The sequence below is a fragment of the Aspergillus mulundensis genome (genome assembly GCF_003369625.1).
Source record: "Aspergillus mulundensis strain DSM 5745 chromosome Unknown scaffold_0, whole genome shotgun sequence".
NCBI classification, from domain to species: Eukaryota; Fungi; Ascomycota; class Eurotiomycetes; order Eurotiales; family Aspergillaceae; genus Aspergillus; species Aspergillus mulundensis.
Window position 1 is genome coordinate 1713231 of NW_020797888.1, and position 21203 is coordinate 1734433.

Here is a 21203-nt window from a genome sequence, read left to right on the forward strand (position 1 = left end):
ATATTATTATTACTATAAGCCTATATTTTACTTACTATTTATTATATAAGTTAGTATTTTATAAATTTACTTAAAAAAATGCCCTAAAATATTACTATTTTATAAAAAAAATTATTATATAACTAGTTAATAAAAATTAAAATATTAAAATCCTAGAGCGTGCCCAGGGCCAGGGCATAATTATAAAATAAAAATATAATATAAAAATTAAGTAATAATAATTATTATTATAAAGCCTTTATTACTAGGTGCGAGCTAGGGTCCCTCCACCCACTTATTAATTTTATAATTTTTTTAAATATGCTAGTTTAAAATTACTTTAGTTATTTTATAGTATATTTTATTTTAGGGTTTATCTTGTCTTGGGCCTGGTAAGTATTAAAGGCTTGTATTAATTTAAATAGCTTTAATTATTATTAATAATTTATATAAGGTACGCTATATAACCTATAATTAGTAATAAATAAGTTATTTAAAACGCGTGTTTAATATTAGCAAGTATTTTATAAAAATTATAGGAATAAAAAATAAAGTTTAAAATAGTTAACTAGGTTTAAATATAAATATTTTTATAATAAATAAATAAATTTAATTAAATTAAGTAAATAATAATTTTTTTATTCCTGGCGCTTAATTTTTAAGGTTTACTATTTATAAAATAAATTTATTATTTTTTTATATAGCTATTTTATTAAGAAAGAACTAGACTATAAATAGCAAGATTTAAAAAAAGTTATTAATTTAGTATTTACTAGCCCTAAATAGCTTTAAACCTAAAGTAATATTATAAAAATAATAGCTTTGTTCTTGCTTTTATTACCTAAAAAAATATTTATTATAATATTATTTTTATTTAGTTATGTAAAAAAAAGTTTAATATATTTTTAATAAATAATATAGGTTAGCTTTGCAATAGCCTTAAGATTTAGGCTTTAATTTTATAAGGGCTTAGTGTAAATTTATTACCACGTGACTAGTAATAGCGTCACAAAATACGCACTTTACCTAGTTAGGCCATTTTAACAGAGTCCTTACTATTGGCCGCCGTAGGCATGGGAGTCGACAGATAAGATAAAGGTTTGATAAACGCACGGACCAACTAAAAAATCCAACAATTTCAAACCCACCGCAAACTTGATCGACCCCGCAACACCACGGTCCTCACGCTTTATTTGGTATCGCTGGAGGTATTCGGTTTTTCTCATCGTCAGACTACTCAGTATGGCGGAATCAACTCCCTCGAAGCCCGTCCACACGATCGTCCTCGATGCCGGTCCCATTCTGAAGAACAACCCCCCGCTTTCTACCCTATTGTCGCGATGCGAAGAACTCGTCACCACACCGTCAGTTGTCGGTGAAATCCGTGATCCCGATGCGCGCCAGCGCTTCGAAACCATGTATCTACCGTTCGTCAAGCAACGCACCCCGTCCCCGAAAAGTTTCGCTGTGCTGAGCGAGTTTGCGAGAAAGACTGGCGATCGGGCTGTGCTGAGTAAAGTTGATGTCGAAGTCCTGGCTCTCGCATATGAACTTGAGTGCGAGAGGAACGGTGGTGACTGGAGACTGCGTAGCGTGCCCGGGCAGAAGCGGGTTAACGGCAAGCCTCCTGTTAAACCAGCCGAACAGCAAGAGGAACAGCACCCCGAAGATGCTGCGAAGACGGACGAAAACGCAGAAAAGTCCGTAGAGGAGGTTACCGAGGATCTCAAAGCTACGACACTTGAGACCAAGGAGGAGGAAACGAAGACGGATAACCCGACGGAGACAGAGCCTGAGGCGACGGAAACTAGTCAGGTAGAGGTATCGGCTTCTCAAGATCCTCAGAATGAAGATGTGACCGGAGAAGTGGAGGATGGGGCGGCTTCTGAATCAGACGGTGAAGAGTGGATTACCCCATCAAACCTGAAGAAGCGGCAGGCCCGTGACGAGGCCGGCTCAGCAACAGCCGCTCAAGAGGTCAAGGTCATGCAAGTCGCTACAATGACGACTGATTTTGCGGTTGGTGCACCCTTGTTGGATTATGAGTGCGAACCCCATGACTAACTTCCTATAGTGCCAAAATGTGCTGCTGCAAATGAACCTGAACCTCCTATCCACAGCTACCCTGCAAAGAATCTCACACCTAAAGTCATTCATTAAACGCTGCCACGCGTGCTTCTCGACGACCAAAGACATGAACAAACAATTTTGCCCGCGCTGTGGTGGAGATACTCTCACCCGTGTGTCATGTACCACCGATTCCAGCGGGCAGTTCAAAATGCACCTGAAGAAGAACATGCAATGGAACAACAGGGGCAATGTGTTCAGCGTCCCCAAGCCTATTCATGGCAGCGCCAACGGGAAGTGGAAAGGTGGTGGCGGTAAAGGTGGCTGGGGCACGGAGCTGATTCTCGCTGAAGACCAAAAAGAGTATGTCAGAGCTACTGCGGAACAGAGCCGAAAGCTCCGTCGGGAACGAGACTTGATGGATGAAGATTACCTTCCTGGTATCCTGACTGGAGAACGTAATAAGCAGACCGGTCGTATTAGGGTTGGAGCCGGCAGGCACGTCAACTCTCGAAAGCGATGAATACCTCTTTTTCTTAAATGCATTATGTGGATCGGAGTTTGGTGCACAAAAGTCAAGATAGTTTCCGGGTATAAATAGGGTTATGATTATGATGTGCATGATTCATGGACTATATAGTCGGAAGCAACGAACAGTTTACTTTACGTATACTGACCAAGGGGAGTTGCCTTGAACGAAGTGATTGGTATTGGGAAATCCGAAATCTCGTGTCATCTTAATCCATATTGAACACCATTCGCCAGCAAATGAAGCAGAACCCGTTTTGATATTACTCCAGAATCATATCTTCGCCCTTTTACAGCTGAGCAGCCTCCTTGTCTATAATGATGAAACCGTCAGACTCCGTTGTCAACACATCACATGGAACTTGTAACAAACCAGCTTGCTGGGTGAGCAGAAGACCGTATCTCTTCTTCAATGTAACACGGTGCCTATATTCACAAGCAACTGGTTAGCGCGTCTGAAGGATTTACAAGCACAAGTATTAAGCACAATATGCTGTTGAGTGGTAAAAGGTGTAGCGTACCGAGAGTACTTGTCGTCCGGAGAGAAGCGAGCGGGGTGAGCGCTCTTGGTAACCTCGCCGGCGGGGGTGACCTTCTTCAGGGTGTAAACCCGCTTTCCATCCTGGTCCAGAGTGTACTAATCAAAGCCTTAGTACGCGCATGAAAATGGTAACAAGCCGGCACGGGGATAACAAGCGAAGGGTATAATGCCGGCGAATTCAAGAAATGGCTTCGGAACATACCATAAGATGCATTCTATGAATTTTGTCAGCGGTCTGTGGTTTTAACTTTGGTATCAATCAGGTGAACTTACTTGAAGGGTAGTTTTGGAATAAATTTGAGGATTAAATTGCGCTATCTGTAGAGCTTTGCCAAACAAGATTGTCTTTGATGCGCAGCGAATTTTTTTGGAGAGGCCGGTGCACGGACCACTTATTTTGGCTGAGTCATCATTGGCTTTTAATACCCGCCGACACTTCGAATTTTTTTTTTTCCCGCAACCCACGAAGCTCGAGGACAATGCCCGTGTCAGAAGACAACGGATGAGGTTGATGAAGCTCATACATATTCAGACTTGAGCATGACACTTGATGTAGTGCATGTTACTCATCGCTAACATATCGCCCTTCCTTTTCCCTTCCGCGGTGCTGGTTATCCCGCCGGGCTCGATACCCCAGAAACACAGCTTTTCTGGTAAGCCTTCGACCTAGGATCGCGCTGAACTCAAGAAGAAGTGTTCGCGTTTGTTCCGGTGATGACTCCTTCAAAGCTAAGGCAGTGGCAACCTTGATTTCTTCGCTGCTGCCGATGATTGCTTTATTTAGACTACAACGGTATCTGAGGAACATATATCGCAACACTTCTTTATTGAGGCAGGGGCTTTCGCTGTAATGAAGAAACTCCTTGCTGATTCTTCATTTCGTAGTAGATACCAAGAGAATTCAATTGAATAACATTTCACAATGGCTTCCCAATTTTCATTTAATGCCGCTTCTGCCCAGGAGCAACAACCTATCCCAACAAAGCCCCGGCCACAGCGACACCAAAGGCCAGACTATAGGCACATCCACCGCTTTCCTCTGCCTCTCACTGTTCGCCCTCTTCCTCCTTTGATCCCGCATAACCCAATATCCGTTATCAGCGTGTTGCTGTCGTACCTTACCTACTTCATTGCTCCACCTCACCATGCCATCCATTCCGCCTATTTCGACTCAAACACGTCGTCGGTTCATGTTACCGATGAGAAAACGATTCGTGCTTTGTGGGAAATGGGCTTTTTTGGAAAAGGGAGCTTGAGCAGAAGTGAGCCGACTTGGATCGAACAAGAGAAAAAGCGGAGAGGATTACTTGGAGGCGTTACACTTGACGAGGTTACTCGGCAACGCAGGGCGGAGCGGCGTGACTTGAAGCTACAGAGAGCAAGGTCAGAGAAGCTGATCATCGAGCAACGACTTCAGGCGGAAGCTGCTGCAAGAGAAGGTCGCACCATTCCGGACCCCCAGGCCAACCTGTCAGCAGCCCGTGCCACAAATGGCATCGCCACAACTGCGGAGAAGCTCTCTTTGAGGAAGGCTAAGGAAGCTAAGATCCTTGAGGCGCAACAACTGGCGCAGCGAGATAGGGAGGATGCCGGTAAAACCGTTCAATCTTCTACGACTGAGGACAATCATCCTACCGAACCGACAGTTAGCGGACCTGACATTATTGAGGGAATGACAATAACCAACGAGGAGCACCTTCAGCTATCCAACGAGGAAGCATTCTTCCTTGTATACGGGTTAGGCGCCTTGCATATCTTTGACCAGGACCATCAAACCGTGCTGTCTCCCACTTTCCTACTTCGGAAACTCTGTCACCATTCATACTCGCCTCCTCGGGATTCGTCCACGGACCTGAAGACAGACGACCCTTTCCTTGTCTCCTACGTCGTGTACCACCATTTCCGCTCCCTGGGATGGGTCGTACGATCCGGTGTAAAATTCGGAGTGGACTATCTTCTCTACAACCGCGGTCCCGTGTTTTCTCATGCCGAGTTCGCCGTCGTTGTCATTCCATCGTATGACCACCCATATTGGTCTGAGACTGATGAACGCAAAACCGAGTGTGCTGCTAAGCAGGCGCGCAGCTGGTGGTGGTTTCACTGTGTCAACCGTGTTCAAGGCCAGGTGCAGAAGACTCTTGTGGTTTGCTACGTGGAAATACCACCGCCAACCCAGGATTTGGGAGCTACGTCGGCCAGCCTAGACATCGGGGCATTGCTTTCTCGCTACTCGGTGAGAGAGCTCATCATTAGGCGCTGGATACCAAATCGCAGTCGAGATTGATAGAAGGACTGTCACAGGATTGGAGTGTGCTGTCTGTGCCTCACTGGATGGGGTACCCATCGAGTGTTGACGCTGGTGTAACCCGTAACATTCAAGACTGATTAACATTCTTGTCCCATGCTAGCAATTAATTGATAGTCACCATAAGAAGTGACCATTGCTGTTACTACTCCACGATCCTGTTGCATTCATCGTTGGCTTCCTTACTCTGAAGTAAGACCTGGATTGATAGAGGTGCATTGTATTAGAGGCTAATCCCGAAACGGTAATATTACTTATGAGATTGCACGTGACGGGCGCGGTTTCGCGTTCTTTCCTGACGACATAGAAACTCAAAAGTCGGAGCATTCTTCAAGTTTCCTGCGGCGATAAGAGAAGAAGGGACAATGCAAGCATCTAGCAGCGCTATACCAATATCGAATGGCTGAAGCGATAATGGAAACCCAGGACGACAGCCTAGATATCGCGAAGCTGCAACGCGACGCGTTGGGTTTGGTGAGCTCTTACAGGTCAATCTCCGGCCAACGATCCCTGCAACTAATCCACACTACTCGTTTGTCCCAGGAAACTCAGCCTTTCATTAGAGATCCTAAAGCCATAAGAGAGGATCGTGCTTCGCCTGTCACCCACAATTCGATAACCCTGCCACACACTGTCGACTCCGTCTCGACTTCCATTCCTCCAAACGTGATCGATAAATCCCCCATATATGGAGCCCTCAGGGCACGACACCCGGATCATGATGCTACATGGCTGCTAGACACAAATAAAGAGTCTCCTGAACATACAACACGACCTGCACCCTCGGAACCATCCGCGGCCAAAATGAGCTCAGCCGAGACGCTGCCTTCTGACACCCAAGTCATCTCCCAGTCGGTATACGATGAAATCATTCGCAAGAACAAAGAAGCTGGGAACAACGGCCTCGACAGCAATGCCTTCGATGGAAATACGCTCATGACATTGCACGAAGGCGACAGTGTCCATATAGACTTGCTCTCTGGTTTTGATGCTGCTCAGATACATGCCCCGAATACCGACGAAAATGACGATCAGAGCAGCTCCAAGTTAGGCGAATCCTCGCCTCTCCCGTATGAACGCAATCATTTCCCCGAGTCCCAGCGGTTCCTCGCAAAGACTCCATTAACGGCGACAAAGCAGCATGGCGTTGAGGCTGTCTCTAGGATCTCTCCCCTTGTCTCTCGGAACCCCTTAGCATCTGATATCGAGTCGGCAAGCGGTGTTATGGCATTGAGTCAAGTATTCAAGGCCACCCAAGCGCCATCTTCTCCTCTGGTGAATGGCCTGCAATCAGACCTCGTGTCGGACCGTCCTTCGCCCAACATCCCTATACAAGTTCGCCCGCTTGCCCCTTCTCTTTCCTCCCCGTTCAATACTCTTGCGGCGACTTTTCCTCGCGAATCGTCGGATACACAACTAAATTATGTCACCATGAAGGAGTCACAAGCAAATAGAAATGGCACAGTCGGGGAAAGGATGACGCGTTCTGCAGATCATATCTACTCTGAGGACCAGAGTGACGGCGAGTTCGACCAGGAACCTAGCTTCCTTGAGCGTATAAAACGTCAACGGAGGATTGACGAGGAAGCCGCGCCACAATTCGCCATGCTCTCGGCTCCTGCGAGAAAATCTAGCGATCTTGAAACGCCAACTGAGAGACGAGTAACCTCGTCATCACGGTCCTCAGAACGGCGAGAGTCAGAAGAGAGCAGGACAACGACCGTTCATCGGGGGCAGCAAGGTCCTGTTGTTGATCTACAAGCTGTGGGTGCCAGCGAAGAAGAGACAGAACAGGAAGAGGAGTACCCAAAGCCTACCCCGCGATCTCAGGTACCCAATTCTTCTACCGAGGAGGACAAGGAAAATTTCGATGATGCGTCGGCAGTCGTCTTATCCCAAACTGAAAGGGCCCATGATCGGCTTTCCCAGGCCCTTTCCTTCCATGGAAGCCCGACAGATACTTGCAGAAATCCCGCCCAGACGTTCCCGGATGCGGGCCCATTTGCACAAAACGTAAACCCAGTTCGTGAAGCAGTTGATGCTGTCCGGTCTTCACCGATCTCGGTCGTGAGAGATTCGCAGTGGTCCCCTGAACGTGATGGTGTAGAGCAGGCTGAACTGACGATTGTGGAAAGCCCAAGTAATCGAAGCCAGACACGTCTGCGTGATTCTCAATCGCGAAGCGCCGCAACGGCTGGCCATAGACTAGCTAGATTGTCACCTGCTAAGCAATCTCCTGGCCAGCTGTCCACCCAAGGGTCTCAGGTCTATAGCGGACAGTCCCAAGATGTTGCTGCCACTCTACCTCGCTCGGAAATTGCCGGTTCTGCCAGGTCAGTCAATGCATCTCAACAAAGCTCTGCGGGTCCGCATGCCGTTCCAAAGAATTCAACGAATGTGGTTGAGATTGGAGAACGAGTGCCTGTCTTTGATGTTCAGGGCAAGTCATCGTCAATGCCATCACGTGTCGCCGAAACGCCTGTCCACCGGCGGCAGAGAAGTGCTAACGAAGTGCCACCGTTTGCAACCATCCCGGAAACAAGTCCAACCCGCTTAAACAATGAAGGTTGGATGAGCGATGTCAACAACGAAGCGGCAGACCAAGAGGACGATGATTTGCCTCCTCCATACCCAAGGGCATTGGAGCAGGCTAATCAGCCACTCCCAGTCATCTCTGAAACCTCATCCCCAATCAAGCATCTTCTAAATTCAAAAATCCTGTCAAGTCCGAGTGGAAGGCAGCGGAGAGCTTTGACTGAGATTGCGGCTGATGCTTCGCCCCAAATTGGAGGCGCCGCTTTTGATATTGATATGGATATCATGTCGGTCGAGGACCACGAATTTAGATCTGCCGTTGCGTTGTCTCCCGTTCCCCCACGGAAGAAACGACGTGGCAATGATGGCCGGAACATCCCAGCGTCAGATCCAATAATACCAATCACACCACATGCAGAATCTGACCTCACTCCTCATAAGGGAGAAGAGGTGACTGCGGCACCACCCAAACAACCTATGCAGCCAGCAAGCCAGCGTCCAAATACATTTCTGCGACGCCCAAAGCCTCCAAGACGCTCTGGATCTATTTGGGACACCGAAGATTTCCCTAAGTTTCGGATATCCAGTAAGGAAAGGTCTCAAATACTTGCTCGCTCACAGGCCCGAGAACGTCAGCCTTCACCGGTTCTCGCGCCTGAGCCAAAGGAAATCCCACAACCTATCTCTGCCCGCGCTCAAGCTCCTGTGGAGATCTCTTCCACTCCAGTCCATGAAGCACCAAGTAGCGAGTTGGTTGTTGAAGAGAGTCCGGCCGATATAGGCCAGCAGACCGTCCCTGAAAGCGCTATAGTGGCGCCAAATCAAGTCCTTGCAGCTTGGAGAGGGCAGAAGAGGGCCTATTATCCTGCAATCTGCTTAGGGGCACCTTTTGGGACCTCGCAGGATCAGTACATGGTCAAGTTCGAAGACAGCGCTCCAGTTGAAGTTCCGAAAGGTGTTGTTAAGCAGCTTGAATTGCGTGTTGGCGATGCCGTGAAAGTCGATATGCCGAATGTTCCCAAGGTCACTCACATCATCAAAGGCTTTGCCCACAAACTCAGCGCAGAAGAGGCTGCCAAGACAGTCACAGACGTGTATGGCCACGCAACTCTTGTTGTCGGACAAAAACAACGCAAGAGCCTTCCAAGTGGTGCCTTCGCAGGCCCGGACAATGTTATCAATGTTCCCGTCTCGCGAATTTACCTGGACACAATATTGTGGAACAGAATCAAAGATCGGCCTTATACGTATAGTTCTGGCTCTGGAAGCTCAGAGAGCAGACTCCAAACTCCATCAGACCGACATATTACACCAACCTCGCCAAGCACGCGGTTATCTCGCAGCTTCCGTCCCTCAACCGGTCTGTTTTCCGGTATGATATTTGCAGTGTCTTATGGTGATAAGAGCGAGGCCAAGTACCGTGTGACCAAGATGATCCTAGAAAATGATGGGCGCATTCTAGAGGATGGCTTTAATGAATTATTCGATCTGCCATCGAATGCCCCAATTGCGACGCCGACAAAAACAACAGGTGCACAGCCAACGGGCATCAATCATCATCTTCGTCTCAAGCCCGGGGTCGAAGAAGCTGGTTTTGCGTGTCTAATTGCAGATAAACACTCACGTCGCCCGAAATATATGCAGGCGCTAGCTCTGAACATTCCCTGCCTCTCAGACCGCTGGGTAGAGGATTGCGTTGCTAAAGGCCGGGTGATGGATTGGGAGTTGTACCTTCTCCCCGCCGGCGAATCATCATACCTCAACGGGGCGACAAGGTCAAGGATCCTCTCGCCCTACCCGGCCACAGGCGCACGACTTTCTGAGACGGTTGCAGCGCGACCGAACCTCTTAGACGGGCAATCTGTATTGCTTATCACGGGTCGCAACGGAAAAGCGGATGAGGAACGAAGGAAAGCCTATATCTTCCTTACTTATGCTCTGGGCGCGTCAAAAATCGAACGTGTTCCTGACATACAATCAGCCCGGGCTACACTTCACACTCAGTTACAGATTGGGCAGGAAACATCCACCTGGGATTGGGTCTATATTGACGACGATGACAAGGCAACAAAAGCTTTAGCGACTGGCTCCGGAGCGGTCTCCTCGAAGAGGCGGAGAAAATCCCGGCTCACAGAAGCCTTAAGCGGAGACGACCTGGGCTTGAACAGCAATGTCCGGATTGTGGGCAATGAGTTTGTCTGCCAGAGTTTGATTCTGGGCCGGCTAGTTGATCAGTGACTTTTCCGCCGTCAACCCTGTTGGGGATAATGTAATCTAAGCTTGTCATCTGGTGTTTTATGTAGGGGTACAAGGCGTTTAAAAGCAGCAACCTTCCATATCACGATATACCCCTTTGTTTGTATCAATATCATTTTCGGTTGTGCTAGCTATGACTTCGCTACGTCCTGGGGGAACTGATAAGAGAAATGAAACTATATTGAACAAAGGCTATCACATAAATCTTTCCTATAGTACAAAAAACACCGGTCCCAAATCAGAACAAGAGCATTAAGGCAAGCCAATAGAACTAGATTCATCGCTTGGCCTTCTTGGACGCCTTCTTCTTGTTCTTCAGACTCTTCATCTGGGCAGCCCTCTCAGCCCTAGCCTGTCTCTTCCTCCAAGCCAACCACCGGTTCTTCCGCTTATGTGGTAGAGCAGTAATGCCAGCTTTCTCAGCAGCACGACCAATCACCCAGTTGGCCTCACGCCACATATATCCAGGACGCAGCTGCTTGCCAGCGCCGGCATCCACAGTTCCAACACTTCCAACGATCGTCCCAGTGTTCTCGCCCGTGACAACCGTCAAATCCGACTGTGCCTCCTCGACGGGAGTCACCATCGGCACAGCAACCCGGTTCAGCTTGCGGCGCGTCGGCGCATTCCGAGGCGTGGGCAGCTTGCCGTCCTTCTCAAAGACAATTCCGATGTACTTCCGATCCGGGTGTCGCTCAGGGTCAAGATAGTAGCGCACGTATCCGGCTTCCGTAGCGTAAATGGTGTGGTCACGCCCCATGGCACAGTTCTCGCCAGGCCACCATTTGGATCCGCGTTGCCGGAAGATGATGCATCCCGGGACGACGTATTCACCGCCTGTGCGTTTCGCGCCGAGGCGTTTCCCAGCGGGGTCACGCGAGTGTTTGTTTGCGGCTCCCTGAGCGGAGTGAGAGGCGTACCGGACTTGGGAGAGAGATAGCGAGAATCGGGGGAGGTTGGTGGTGAGGTTTGAGGGTGTCGTTGAAGCGGAGAGGGTTTGGGGGAGGAGCGATTGAGGTATTGATTGTTGAGGGAGGCGGATTATTTGTGCGGATGACCGAGAAATTGCTCCGCCCAGAGCCCGGAGGGGCGTTAAGATCCTGGGTTGAAGCATCATGGTGTAATTGTTTCTCGAGTAATAGCTGCGGTCGGACGATGCTGAGACCCGGAGTGACTTTTTTCTCGGAGATGGGGAGGCTTGGCACTATCACGTGCCATGTATCTTGGAAGGTGGCATCTTGAAGTATACGACTCAATACAGTCGCCCCATCATCTTGTTTCCAAGCTGCTGTTCCCTCTATGCAGAGCAGTTTTACTGAACAGACTTTTGCATCCCGATATCTAGCCCTGCGTACAGTCGCTACCGGTACCTCGCTACAATGCTATTCAACCTAATCCGTACCCTCGGAGCTCTACTCCTCCTGGTCTCTATGGCCCACGCGCAGTTCCAATTCTTCGAGCATATGTTTGGCGGCGGCCAAGAACGCCAACAAGCTAGTCAACAGAACGTTCCCAGTGATAGTTCGCGGTATCAGAGCATGTGGGAAGGAGGTAGGACTTGACCATCAGCTAGGATTTGTTTCGCTTCTGCACTAGACAAATGACTGACGTCGCTAAAGCACGATGCGATAAATATCTATGCCCGGGTACGCTTGCCTGTGTCCACTTTCCACACCATTGTCCGTGCCCGCATCCCAACGTTGAGGAGAAGTTTGAGCTGGGCGAGGGAAGTGCCGTTTGCGTGTCGAAAGGGGGATACAAACCTGGGGAAGCTGCGCGCAAGGTCGAGTTGGCCCGTAAAGGGCTTCTATAATATTTTGAGAACTGCTGCTTCACTTTATTCACAGTTCCGTTTATAAACGTGAGGATCCGGAGTGTATATGCGAAATGAATGTGACTGCGACTCAAAATACCTAGATACCACCAAATATTCTTGCTATGAAAGCTTCAACAACCCATATACCCACCTTGGAAGCCAAGTTCGAATCCTTGGCTCACCGCCAAGTACTACCAAGTCGATAGTTTAGATGTAATGTGGCTGGATTTCAGAGATTTCGAATAATACTCTAATAAAGAAGCCAAGGATGGCTGAACTAGTGTTTTTATATGAGATCTCCCAATATTTTAGTCACTGCAGGCCAATCCTAGCTTCTTTGGCCGAGGTTGCTATTGAAGTTCTGGCCAGATCAAACGGATCAAACAAATCAATACACATACCCACCCCGTTAAATCACAGCCATTTGTACGGAGTAGCTGTTCGATGTTCTGGGCCTTTCTCAGTCTTATCGCCGTTAATTCCGCCGCCTTCATCTCATCCATCTCTCGACATATCATCCTCTTCCTTCTACAAACACTCTTTCATATAGCTTGCTCTTATATTCTACAGCGCTTCTTGTTATGTGGAGCTCCAGAGTCCGACAACCCGCTATACGGTGTCTTCAAGGCACTACAGCTTCCGCCAGCTCCTTTGCGAGGCGACGCGCCGCGCCCGCTCCGTCTGGCGGTCCCCGGAATACCATTCGAAGGCCGCCGCCCATTCGAAGAGACCCAGAACCTTCAGATGCCCCGACAGGAAACACCGGCGCGCCTGTTGAAGACTACGATCCCGCACAGAACACGCTGCTCTCACCCGTTTATATCCCTGAAGACCCGAATGGTGTGCTCAAGGAATCGCATCCCGCCACTGGGATCCTCGCGAATTCTGGACTTGTCGTGCAACGGCAGCTCGAGTTGATGAATGTGATGATGTAAGTTGGAATATCCGTGCATTGGGGTTTGAGGCTAATTTCATCAGTGGCTTTGAACAAGCGAATAAGTACGTTATTCTCGATGCCGCAGGTAACCATGTTGGATACATGGCGGAACAGGAGAAGGGGATTGCAAGCATGATGATGCGACAATGGTTCCGTACACACCGTGGCTTCGTGACGCATGTATTTGATAGGCACGAGAATGAAGTGCTCCGTGTAAGGCTTCCGCGCCGGTACATACTCTGGCAGACTTACTGACTTTGGCAGTTTCATCGACCATTTTCATGGATCAACTCGCGGATTCGAGTCTATGACCCCGTTGATGCTGCCAGTCATACCGCATATTCTGCCTCCGCTGCTCTCCAATATAACAACCCCAGTGCTCTTGCTCAGGCTGCGGACCCGGCCAATGCCAGACTGTCGCAGCTTGCACTTGACCAAATGCGTGTCATCGGAGAAGCACAACAACAATGGGCGCCACTGCGACGGAAATACAATCTCTTCACTTACCAACACTCGCCCGATCCCGCGACCGACATGGGAACTCAGCAGATACCTCTGGCGCAAACCGGACTGTCGAATGCGCAGCAAGCGCAATTAGCCCGCGCGTCAGAAGGAGGGCGAGATCTCGGCGCGTACAGCCAATTCGCCTATGTCGATGAGCCCTTTCTATCATGGGACTTTTCCCTGCGGTCCGCTGATAGCCGCTTGATCGGTTCCGTCAACCGTGACTTTGTTGGATTTGCTCGGGAAATCTTCACAGATACCGGTGTCTACGCTTTGCGGATGGACTCTGCAGCCCTCAAGCCCGCCGAAGAAGCCGAACAGAACACCTCGATTACCGCCATGACTCTTGACCAGCGTGCCGTTATGCTGGCGACCGCCGTTAGCATTGATTTCGATTACTTCAGCCGTCACAGTGGCTCTGGGGGCCTCGGGTTTTTCCCAATGTGGTTTCCCGGCGGTGATCTTACAGCTGGTGGTGCCGCCGCGGGTGAGGCTGGAGCTGTAGGTGAAGCCGCCGCCGGAACCCTCGGTAGAGGAGCCGCTGGAAGCATGGCTGAAGGCGCTGCTGCCGGTGCTGTTGGTGCCGGTACCATCGCAGGAGTTGATGCCATGAGGTCTAGAGGTGAGGCGGCCCAAAACCAACCGCAAGGTGATACACCTAGTCAGCACTCGCAGGGGAACACCCAGACGGGCCCGTATGGAGACACCTGGGCGCCGGAAGAAAAACACGAAGATCAGTCTTCTAAAAACCCATCGTCTGACAGTGACGGAGAGGATGGAGGTGATGGGGGTGATGGGGGTGACGGAAATGATTGGTTTGATTTCTTCTAAATCTACATCCGACCTCAATAAAGACTATGAAATGCCGTACTAGATACGATAGATCGGACTATAAATGACAAACTTTATGAGACACAACGTTAAATATGGTCTTTTAACCTGATCACTGGCACAACAATGAATCAAACTTCTATTCTTACAATCCCAGTTCATGCCTGAGGCATTAAACTCGCTCCTCCGAATGGACGAGTGGCAACCTCGTCCAGGTCAGCCAGAGATATCCGACCTTTGTTATTTTCTCCTCAACTTTGTCGCCGTCCACTTCTTGCCACAGGACCTACTACGGGGGTTCCACTTTTACGGAGTACATCCGACTCCTCATCTTAAAGATCCCATCTGGCGCCCTGCTCCTGCTCCGTTCTTCCTTCCCCTCCATCTATCTTCCACCGGTCAAATTCCCCCCACTCCGACTTCTCCGCACCACTATCACTCTACACACATTGCACTCCAGCGCGGCTTTACATATTACAACGAAGTTCAGAGTGCTATTTCTACACCTACAACCGCCACAATGTCGACCATGACTCAGAACCGTCTCTTCCGCGAATACAAAACGCTCTCCACAAGCCCTCCAGATGGGATCACTGCGGGTCCCGTCTCCGAAGACGACATGTTCCATTGGGAAGCCCTGATCCAGGGCCCCGAGGGCACACCCTACGAGGGCGGGATCTTCGCTGCTGAGCTGAAATTTCCCAAAGACTATCCGTTGAGTCCGCCGACGATGAAGTTCGTCGGGGGTGGGGTTTGGCATCCCAATGGTGAGTCTACAATCGAACATTGGTCGGGCGAGCTAGGGCTAACATGTGTGCTTCTACGCAGTTTACCCGAATGGCACGGTGTGCATTTCTATTCTTCACCCGCCCGGCGATGACCCGAACCACTATGAGCATGCCTCGGAGCGGTGGTCTCCCATTCAGAGTGTGGAGAAGATTTTAATTTCGGTGATGAGTATGCTGGCGGAACCGAATGATGAGAGTCCGGCGAATGTCGAGGCTGCGAAGATGTGGAGGGAGCGGAGGCCCGAATATGAACGAAAGGTACGAGAGGAGGTCAGGAAGGGATTGGGTTTGTGAGTGTCTGGGGTGACTATTCTTGAAGGGATCAGCCAGTGGGACGAGCTCGCTACTTAGACTTGATCATGGGTAACAGCCGTGACGAGTCCTAAGTGATGCCGGGGGAGCCCCTCCAACTCATGCTTCTCTTCCTCTGGAAGGCAATACAAGTCAGGGAATGCATTGTGGACTGGTTGGATACGGAGTCATGGCCAATGCCGCTTCATGGTGCCTTGTTTGGGAGTCGTACTGTACATAGGTTTCGGTTGGTATCACATCGTCTTTTTCGTCTGCTGCTGCTGCCCAGTGCATGCATAGCCTGCTCGCAATTTGCATCGCGTGCATCGCCTTGAGCTGGTATGGGGCGTTGGTGGATATCATTATTTCTTTGCGCCTTTAAGGATTTTTTAGACATGGAACACAGCACAATAACATGAATTGCAGAATCATAATCCCTGGCTTCTCATCTCTCGCTCAAGCCATCCTTCAAGCCCACCCTCCCGATCATGTAATATCTCAATCTCAGCCTTAACATTCAACACCAGCATGCGCTGCAACTCTACTCGCCATTCGGTCTCAGGCCCCTCGACTGCCCAAACCGGACTTTTGCTCAACATGGCAGCAATCTTTCTCCTATCCCTCTTCGTTAGCGGCATCAGCGCCTCGTCCCCATCAAGCCCTAAGCCGCCAACAGCCTCCGACGTACGCAGTCCTAACCAGCGCAGAGAAGGAAGGTTCAGCCGTTCATTTTCTTGCGCGTGTGCCATTGAGCCATATTTGTATGTTGACATTATGGCCATGCCGTCTGGGTCGCCGTCGACGAGGGCGTAGAAGGTTGGCGATTGGGCCGAGGCTGGCTGTGCTGTTACACTTTTGAAGATCTTGTTGGTGAAAGAGCGCGTTGCGAGGTCTGGGTAACCCTTTCCCTGGCATTTGTTAGCATTATTGTGTTCGGGTTAAGGGGTCGGCCTAGGGCTTACTGTGATTAGGATGCCTTTCCCTGTTGCGGCGTGCGTGTGGAAGTTGTTTCGAGCCAGGCGGCGGAAGACGGCCTAGATATGCATCTGGTTAGTAACGGGTGCTTGAGGCTAATATATATAGCTGAGACGGTGATATGGTTCGAGCTTTGGCATACCTCCTTCTCGATGATTAGGATCCATCTGACATCCGAAATATCCAGGTCCGCTATGTCCTGTACTCTTGGGATAAGGCAATCCTAGCATCATAGAGCGGATCAGGACTGCCGATAGTAACAAGGGCCCTTAAAAGCTTTCCTCACCTCCGTTGATCCACGGACATCGATAACTTCATTCCTCACAGTTGTCATTCGATAATAGCCTGCCACGAGCCCCTTTGCAGCTGCTTCCTATGCGATGTATAGTCAATATAGTTCTACCATGGACGGTTGAAGTGAAGTACCACGTGCAAGTCCGCCCTTTCGACACCTATCGTGAGCGCGAGGTCGTCAACGAATCGACTAACGAAGCTTTGAGATTCAAAGAACTCGGGGTCACTGTAGTATATATCCCTGAATAGCAAGAGTCCATCGGCTCTCGTTGTCAGTGATGTGACAACCCTCTTTCGGTTCATTGAGCGGGTAAATGCACCTTATTGATACAGGTAGCCCAGTTTCGAGGGCATCACGTATGGCAGAGAGAATCCGGAGAGCAACAGCTTTGGAGTAGGAATCAGTCGTCAGCCAATCGACTTGGTTCTAATGATAACATAGTATCTCGCGTACCGAACCTCCACGCTTCATATCCATCTCTTCCTGGAAATGAGTAGGTGATGGTTGTTTCTGCTCGAGCTGCTTGGAGTGCACCAGTTGTGTCGTCTATACGGAAGGTGGTCGTAGCCGGATTGGTTGCTCTTCGTTTGAGTGTGATGCTTATGTCTCCTTCACCGTCGTCTATGGTGAGTTGATTTATCACGGTTGACAGAGTGTCTTCGATGTAATTTTGCACACGAAGTCTGGAAGTCAACTGTGGTTGGGGAGGGCCATTGATGATGTCTAATTGGGTGTCCATTGAGTGTCTAGAATGATAGACTGGTTAGTAAAGCGAGGGGGGGAAGGAGAACGAAGAAGCAAGTGAGCCCATTTCTAACAACCAAAACGTCATGGACCTTGCGAGCACCACCTCTGATGACTGCACGATTCCTCTTTTTCCTCAGCTCTCCACCACGTATCGTAGACTTTACGATGCCCAACACTGAGACCTTGTTTTAGCCAGTATGTGATTTGACTGCCAGGACATACCACTTGCCGTATGCTAGCAAAGAGGCCACGGGTATGTCCGTGCAGCTACTGCGCATCTCAATGTTCCTGGTCAGTCGGATACATGCTCACCACATTGCGCAGTCGGAGAAAAACCGAACCAATGCAACAGGTGACACAGTTAGTGCTCAGTCACACTTACCCACCACCTTGGACTGAGTGTCCGAGTCCGACTGGCCGAGGCAGTTTTTTGAAGACAATAAAGAAGGGGAGCGACATGTTTACGCAAGGCTCAAGACTCGCCAACTCACTTTTCGGTCCATTTCTTCTTGTACATGGCCAATACGGAACTAAGAATATTCATCAGACACTGAATGCTCATTGAGGTCCCAGTATCTCAGATAAAACCAACCGACGGGTTGGTGTGGTGGCCGAACCTCAGAGAATTAACTTCAGTGTGATTTTGGCACATGAGCTATAGTATAGGTCTCGGCTCTGGACAGGATTCTGCATCCCTCTGGTATGATCTGTTCAGAAAATTGGGAATCCCTGGAGCAGTTTGGGCTAGCTACAGTCAAAGCACTTTTTGGAATTCCTCTTTTTGCTTCCACCAACAGACGTACTCGGGAACAGTGTTGGCAGAGTAACTCGAGTGGCAGTCATCACCAGGATAGAAGCATGGGAAGATAGGATTTATTGTCATTGTTCCATCTGTGTCCAGCCAGGATCAGCCAGGCGTGTTGCTGTCTACAGAGTAAATGCTATACTGAAGGCTTGGCGTCAGGTGATCTACTATAGTGACACAGCATAGATGACTAAGGGGTCAATAGATGGGTAGATCCCTACAGTCGAGATTTCCTTCAATTTGCTTCTCTTGCATCGCCTCTTTTCACTGATTTTTGGCTGGCTTCTACAGCCCTTGAACGCATTGATCGACTTGTATCGACGTCGCACGCCATGCTGAATCACATTGGGCGCTGGAAGAGGTCAGGGCACCTTTCCCCTGACGCTAACGGCGATCCTAAGACCGACTACTCAAGATGGCGATTGCTGGACGATGATGGCCGCCAAACATGGCATTACCTCGAATCCGACGAAGAGAATAAAGAATGGCCCCAAACGATCGCGGACAAGTATTTTCTGGGGCTCCCTACGGTATTACCTTTGAACTACTAGCATGTTCAGTCCTAATTTCCAATCCGTCCAGGGCCTCCCAGAACTGCCGAAAGCCAAGACTCCCATGCAGTGTGCTGAAAATGGCCTAGAATTCTTTTCCAAGCTGCAGCTTCCTCCAGGGAACTGGGCCTGCGAGTACGGAGGCCCCATGTTTCTGCTCCCGGGGCTGATCATCACTTACTATGTCACAAATACTCCTATCCCGCCGGAGTATGCGACTGAGATCATAAGATATCTCTTTGCGCGACAACATTCTGAGGATGGCGGCTGGGGTCTGCACATTGAGGCCCATAGCTCGGTCTTTGGTACGAGTATGAACTACGTCGTGCTGCGTATCTTGGGCGTCGGCGAAGATGATCCTAGGATGATCAAGGCTCGTGGGCTGTTGCATAGCTTTGGCGGTGCTATTTATGGGCCGCATTGGTCTAAGTTCTGGCTTAGTATTCTTGGTGTCATGGAATGGGACTGTGTCAACCCTGTCCCTCCAGAGATCTGGTTTGTGATGGCTGTCGTTTTGGCTATTAAGTGCCTGGACTAACGTTGAGTAGGCTACTTCCTGACTGGGTTCCTTTCGCTCCCTGGCGCTGGTGGATTCATATGCGCCAGGTGTTCTTGCCCATGTCATACCTATGGTCTAAAAAGTATACATACCCCTTGACTGCTCTCACGAAGCAGTTGAGGCAGGAACTGTACCCACAACCGTACGGCTCCATCGACTTTGCCAGTCACCGCAACTCAATCCACAAAGCTGACAACTACTACCCTAAAACGTGGCTTCTGAACTCTCTCAATTCGCTCCTCGTGAATGTCTGGAACCCTTTCTTGCGAGTGTCGGCCATAGCCAAGCGTGCAGAAGATTGGACGTGGGAGCTGATCCGCATGGAAGATGAGAATACTGACTATGCCGGCCTTGGACCTGTGAACAGCCCAATGAATATGATTGCATGTTTAGTCCACGATGGCCCGGATAGTTACTCCGTGCGACGACATCGAGAACGCTTGCATGACTATATGTGGATGAAGGATGAAGGCATGTTGATGAATGGAACCAATGGTGTTCAGGTTTGGGATACGGCATTTATTACACAGGCTATAGTTGTGGCCGGGTTCGCTGATGATCCGAAATGGCGCCCGATGCTCACCAAAGCCCTGGAATTTTTAGACGCGCACCAGATTCGAGAAAACGTCCCCGACCAAGAAAAGTGCTACCGTCAACACCGGAAGGGAGCGTGGCCATTTAGTACCAAGACTCAGGGCTACACCGTCAGTGACTGCACTGCTGAAGGTTTACGGTCAACCATTCAGCTCCAAGAAATGCACAAATATCCGAAAGTCATCTCAGAAGAGCGACTCAAGGACAGTGTCGATTGCTTGTTGTTGATGCAGAATCCTTCCGGTGGCTTTACCGAGTATGAGACGACCCGTGGTTCCCCGAAGATTGAATGGCTCAATGCCGCGGAAGTTTTTGGCGGTATCATGATCGGTTATGATTACCCCGAGTGCACCACCGCATCAGTCACTGCGCTCTCCCTCTTCAGCAAATTTTACCCCAATTACCGCGCCGACGAGATCAGGGCAGCAAAAGAGAAAGCTGTCAGATACATCAAGCGCGTGCAAAGAGCAGATGGTAGCTGGTACGGATCTTGGGGTATCTGCTTTACCTATGCCGCCATGTTCGCACTCGAAAGCTTGGCAAGCATTGGAGAGACCTATGAGACCAGTGAGTATTCTCGCCGTGGCTGCGAGTTCCTGATCTCCAAGCAGAAGGAGGATGGAGGCTGGGGAGAGTCATACCTCAGCAGTGAGAAACATGTTTACGTCCAACATGAAAAATCACAAGTGTGCCAGACGGCTTGGGCGTGTCTTGCTCTGATGGAGGCAGGTTACCCCCACCAAGAACCACTCCAGAAGGCGATGAAGCTCATGATGTCTCGACAACAACCCAATGGCGAATGGTTGCAAGAGGCCATCGAGGGAGTGTTCAACCAGTCTTGGTGAGTTTTCTTTCCCATATCATATATAATGTTCAGCTAACTGTTGACTAGTATGATCTCGTACCCCAACTACAAGTTCTACTGGCCCATTCGTGCCCTTGGGTTGTACAGCAAGAAGTTCGGAAACGAAGAGCTGCAATGAGCTGGTACTCTTTGTCATGGACTAGGTAATAACAGCGATCGGAGCACAAAACCCATTCGACTCTTTGAATCCGTGTAATACCGTACAATATATGTCGTCTAATATATAATCAATACACTTATACAGAGAGAGCTCTCTATTAAATTTAATGCAGGACGAGGGTCGAGAAGAAGTCAGGGCTGACCCACACCCGGCGGTAGGTACTATGACCGGTATGACTGCCTAGGTGTGGGGTCCAGATTCGGAGAAAGTAATGGAATCAGGTTCCAACAGCAACACAAGTCACAAAGAACTCCAAAAAGCACGTTCCTTACTC

The 21203-nt window shown here is 49.4% G+C and overlaps 9 protein-coding genes across 9 annotated transcripts; 6 read left to right on the forward strand and 3 right to left on the reverse strand.

The window, feature by feature from the left end:
- Positions 1-1221: 1221 nt before the first annotated feature.
- On the forward strand, positions 1222-2569 carry DSM5745_00489 (rRNA-binding endoribonuclease; the record flags this gene model as incomplete). The annotated part of the gene is made up of 2 exons (XM_026742505.1): positions 1222-1998; positions 2054-2569. The coding sequence occupies 2 exons, from the start codon at positions 1222-1224 to the stop codon at positions 2567-2569; spliced, it is 1293 nt and encodes a 430-aa protein (XP_026608350.1).
- Positions 2570-2864: 295 nt separating this feature from the next.
- Positions 2865-3329, reverse strand: DSM5745_00490 (H/ACA ribonucleoprotein complex subunit NOP10; the record flags this gene model as incomplete). Its single annotated transcript, XM_026742506.1, has 3 exons — positions 2865-3000; positions 3096-3211; positions 3318-3329. 3 exons carry the CDS (start codon positions 3327-3329, stop codon positions 2865-2867), a joined length of 264 nt encoding a protein of 87 aa, XP_026608351.1.
- A 708-nt stretch (positions 3330-4037) lies between these two features.
- Positions 4038-5399, forward strand: sen2 (tRNA splicing endonuclease subunit SEN2; the record flags this gene model as incomplete). Its single annotated transcript, XM_026742507.1, has 1 exon — positions 4038-5399. The coding sequence occupies one exon, from the start codon at positions 4038-4040 to the stop codon at positions 5397-5399; it is 1362 nt and encodes a 453-aa protein (XP_026608352.1).
- Positions 5400-5834: 435 nt separating this feature from the next.
- Positions 5835-10193, forward strand: DSM5745_00492 (chromatin-binding protein RAD9; the record flags this gene model as incomplete). The annotated part of the gene is made up of 2 exons (XM_026742508.1): positions 5835-5894; positions 5964-10193. The coding sequence occupies 2 exons, from the start codon at positions 5835-5837 to the stop codon at positions 10191-10193; spliced, it is 4290 nt and encodes a 1429-aa protein (XP_026608353.1).
- Positions 10194-10488: 295 nt separating this feature from the next.
- DSM5745_00493 (mitochondrial 54S ribosomal protein bL27m) lies at positions 10489-11328 on the reverse strand (the record flags this gene model as incomplete). Its single annotated transcript, XM_026742509.1, has 1 exon — positions 10489-11328. One exon carries the CDS (start codon positions 11326-11328, stop codon positions 10489-10491), a length of 840 nt encoding a protein of 279 aa, XP_026608354.1.
- Positions 11329-12608: 1280 nt separating this feature from the next.
- On the forward strand, positions 12609-14299 carry DSM5745_00494 (scramblase family protein; the record flags this gene model as incomplete). The annotated part of the gene is made up of 3 exons (XM_026742510.1): positions 12609-12958; positions 13006-13177; positions 13229-14299. The coding sequence occupies 3 exons, from the start codon at positions 12609-12611 to the stop codon at positions 14297-14299; spliced, it is 1593 nt and encodes a 530-aa protein (XP_026608355.1).
- A 520-nt stretch (positions 14300-14819) lies between these two features.
- DSM5745_00495 (E2 ubiquitin-conjugating protein UBC7) lies at positions 14820-15381 on the forward strand (the record flags this gene model as incomplete). Its single annotated transcript, XM_026742511.1, has 2 exons — positions 14820-15066; positions 15128-15381. The coding sequence occupies 2 exons, from the start codon at positions 14820-14822 to the stop codon at positions 15379-15381; spliced, it is 501 nt and encodes a 166-aa protein (XP_026608356.1).
- Positions 15382-15806: 425 nt separating this feature from the next.
- On the reverse strand, positions 15807-17387 carry DSM5745_00496 (putative meiosis-specific topoisomerase Spo11; the record flags this gene model as incomplete). The annotated part of the gene is made up of 6 exons (XM_026742512.1): positions 15807-16286; positions 16341-16412; positions 16496-16576; positions 16640-16726; positions 16780-16967; positions 17102-17387. The coding sequence occupies 6 exons, from the start codon at positions 17385-17387 to the stop codon at positions 15807-15809; spliced, it is 1194 nt and encodes a 397-aa protein (XP_026608357.1).
- A 1145-nt stretch (positions 17388-18532) lies between these two features.
- Positions 18533-20887, forward strand: DSM5745_00497 (terpene cyclase/mutase family protein; the record flags this gene model as incomplete). The annotated part of the gene is made up of 4 exons (XM_026742513.1): positions 18533-18730; positions 18783-19246; positions 19300-20745; positions 20797-20887. The coding sequence occupies 4 exons, from the start codon at positions 18533-18535 to the stop codon at positions 20885-20887; spliced, it is 2199 nt and encodes a 732-aa protein (XP_026608358.1).
- Between the last annotated feature and the right edge of the window lie 316 nt (positions 20888-21203).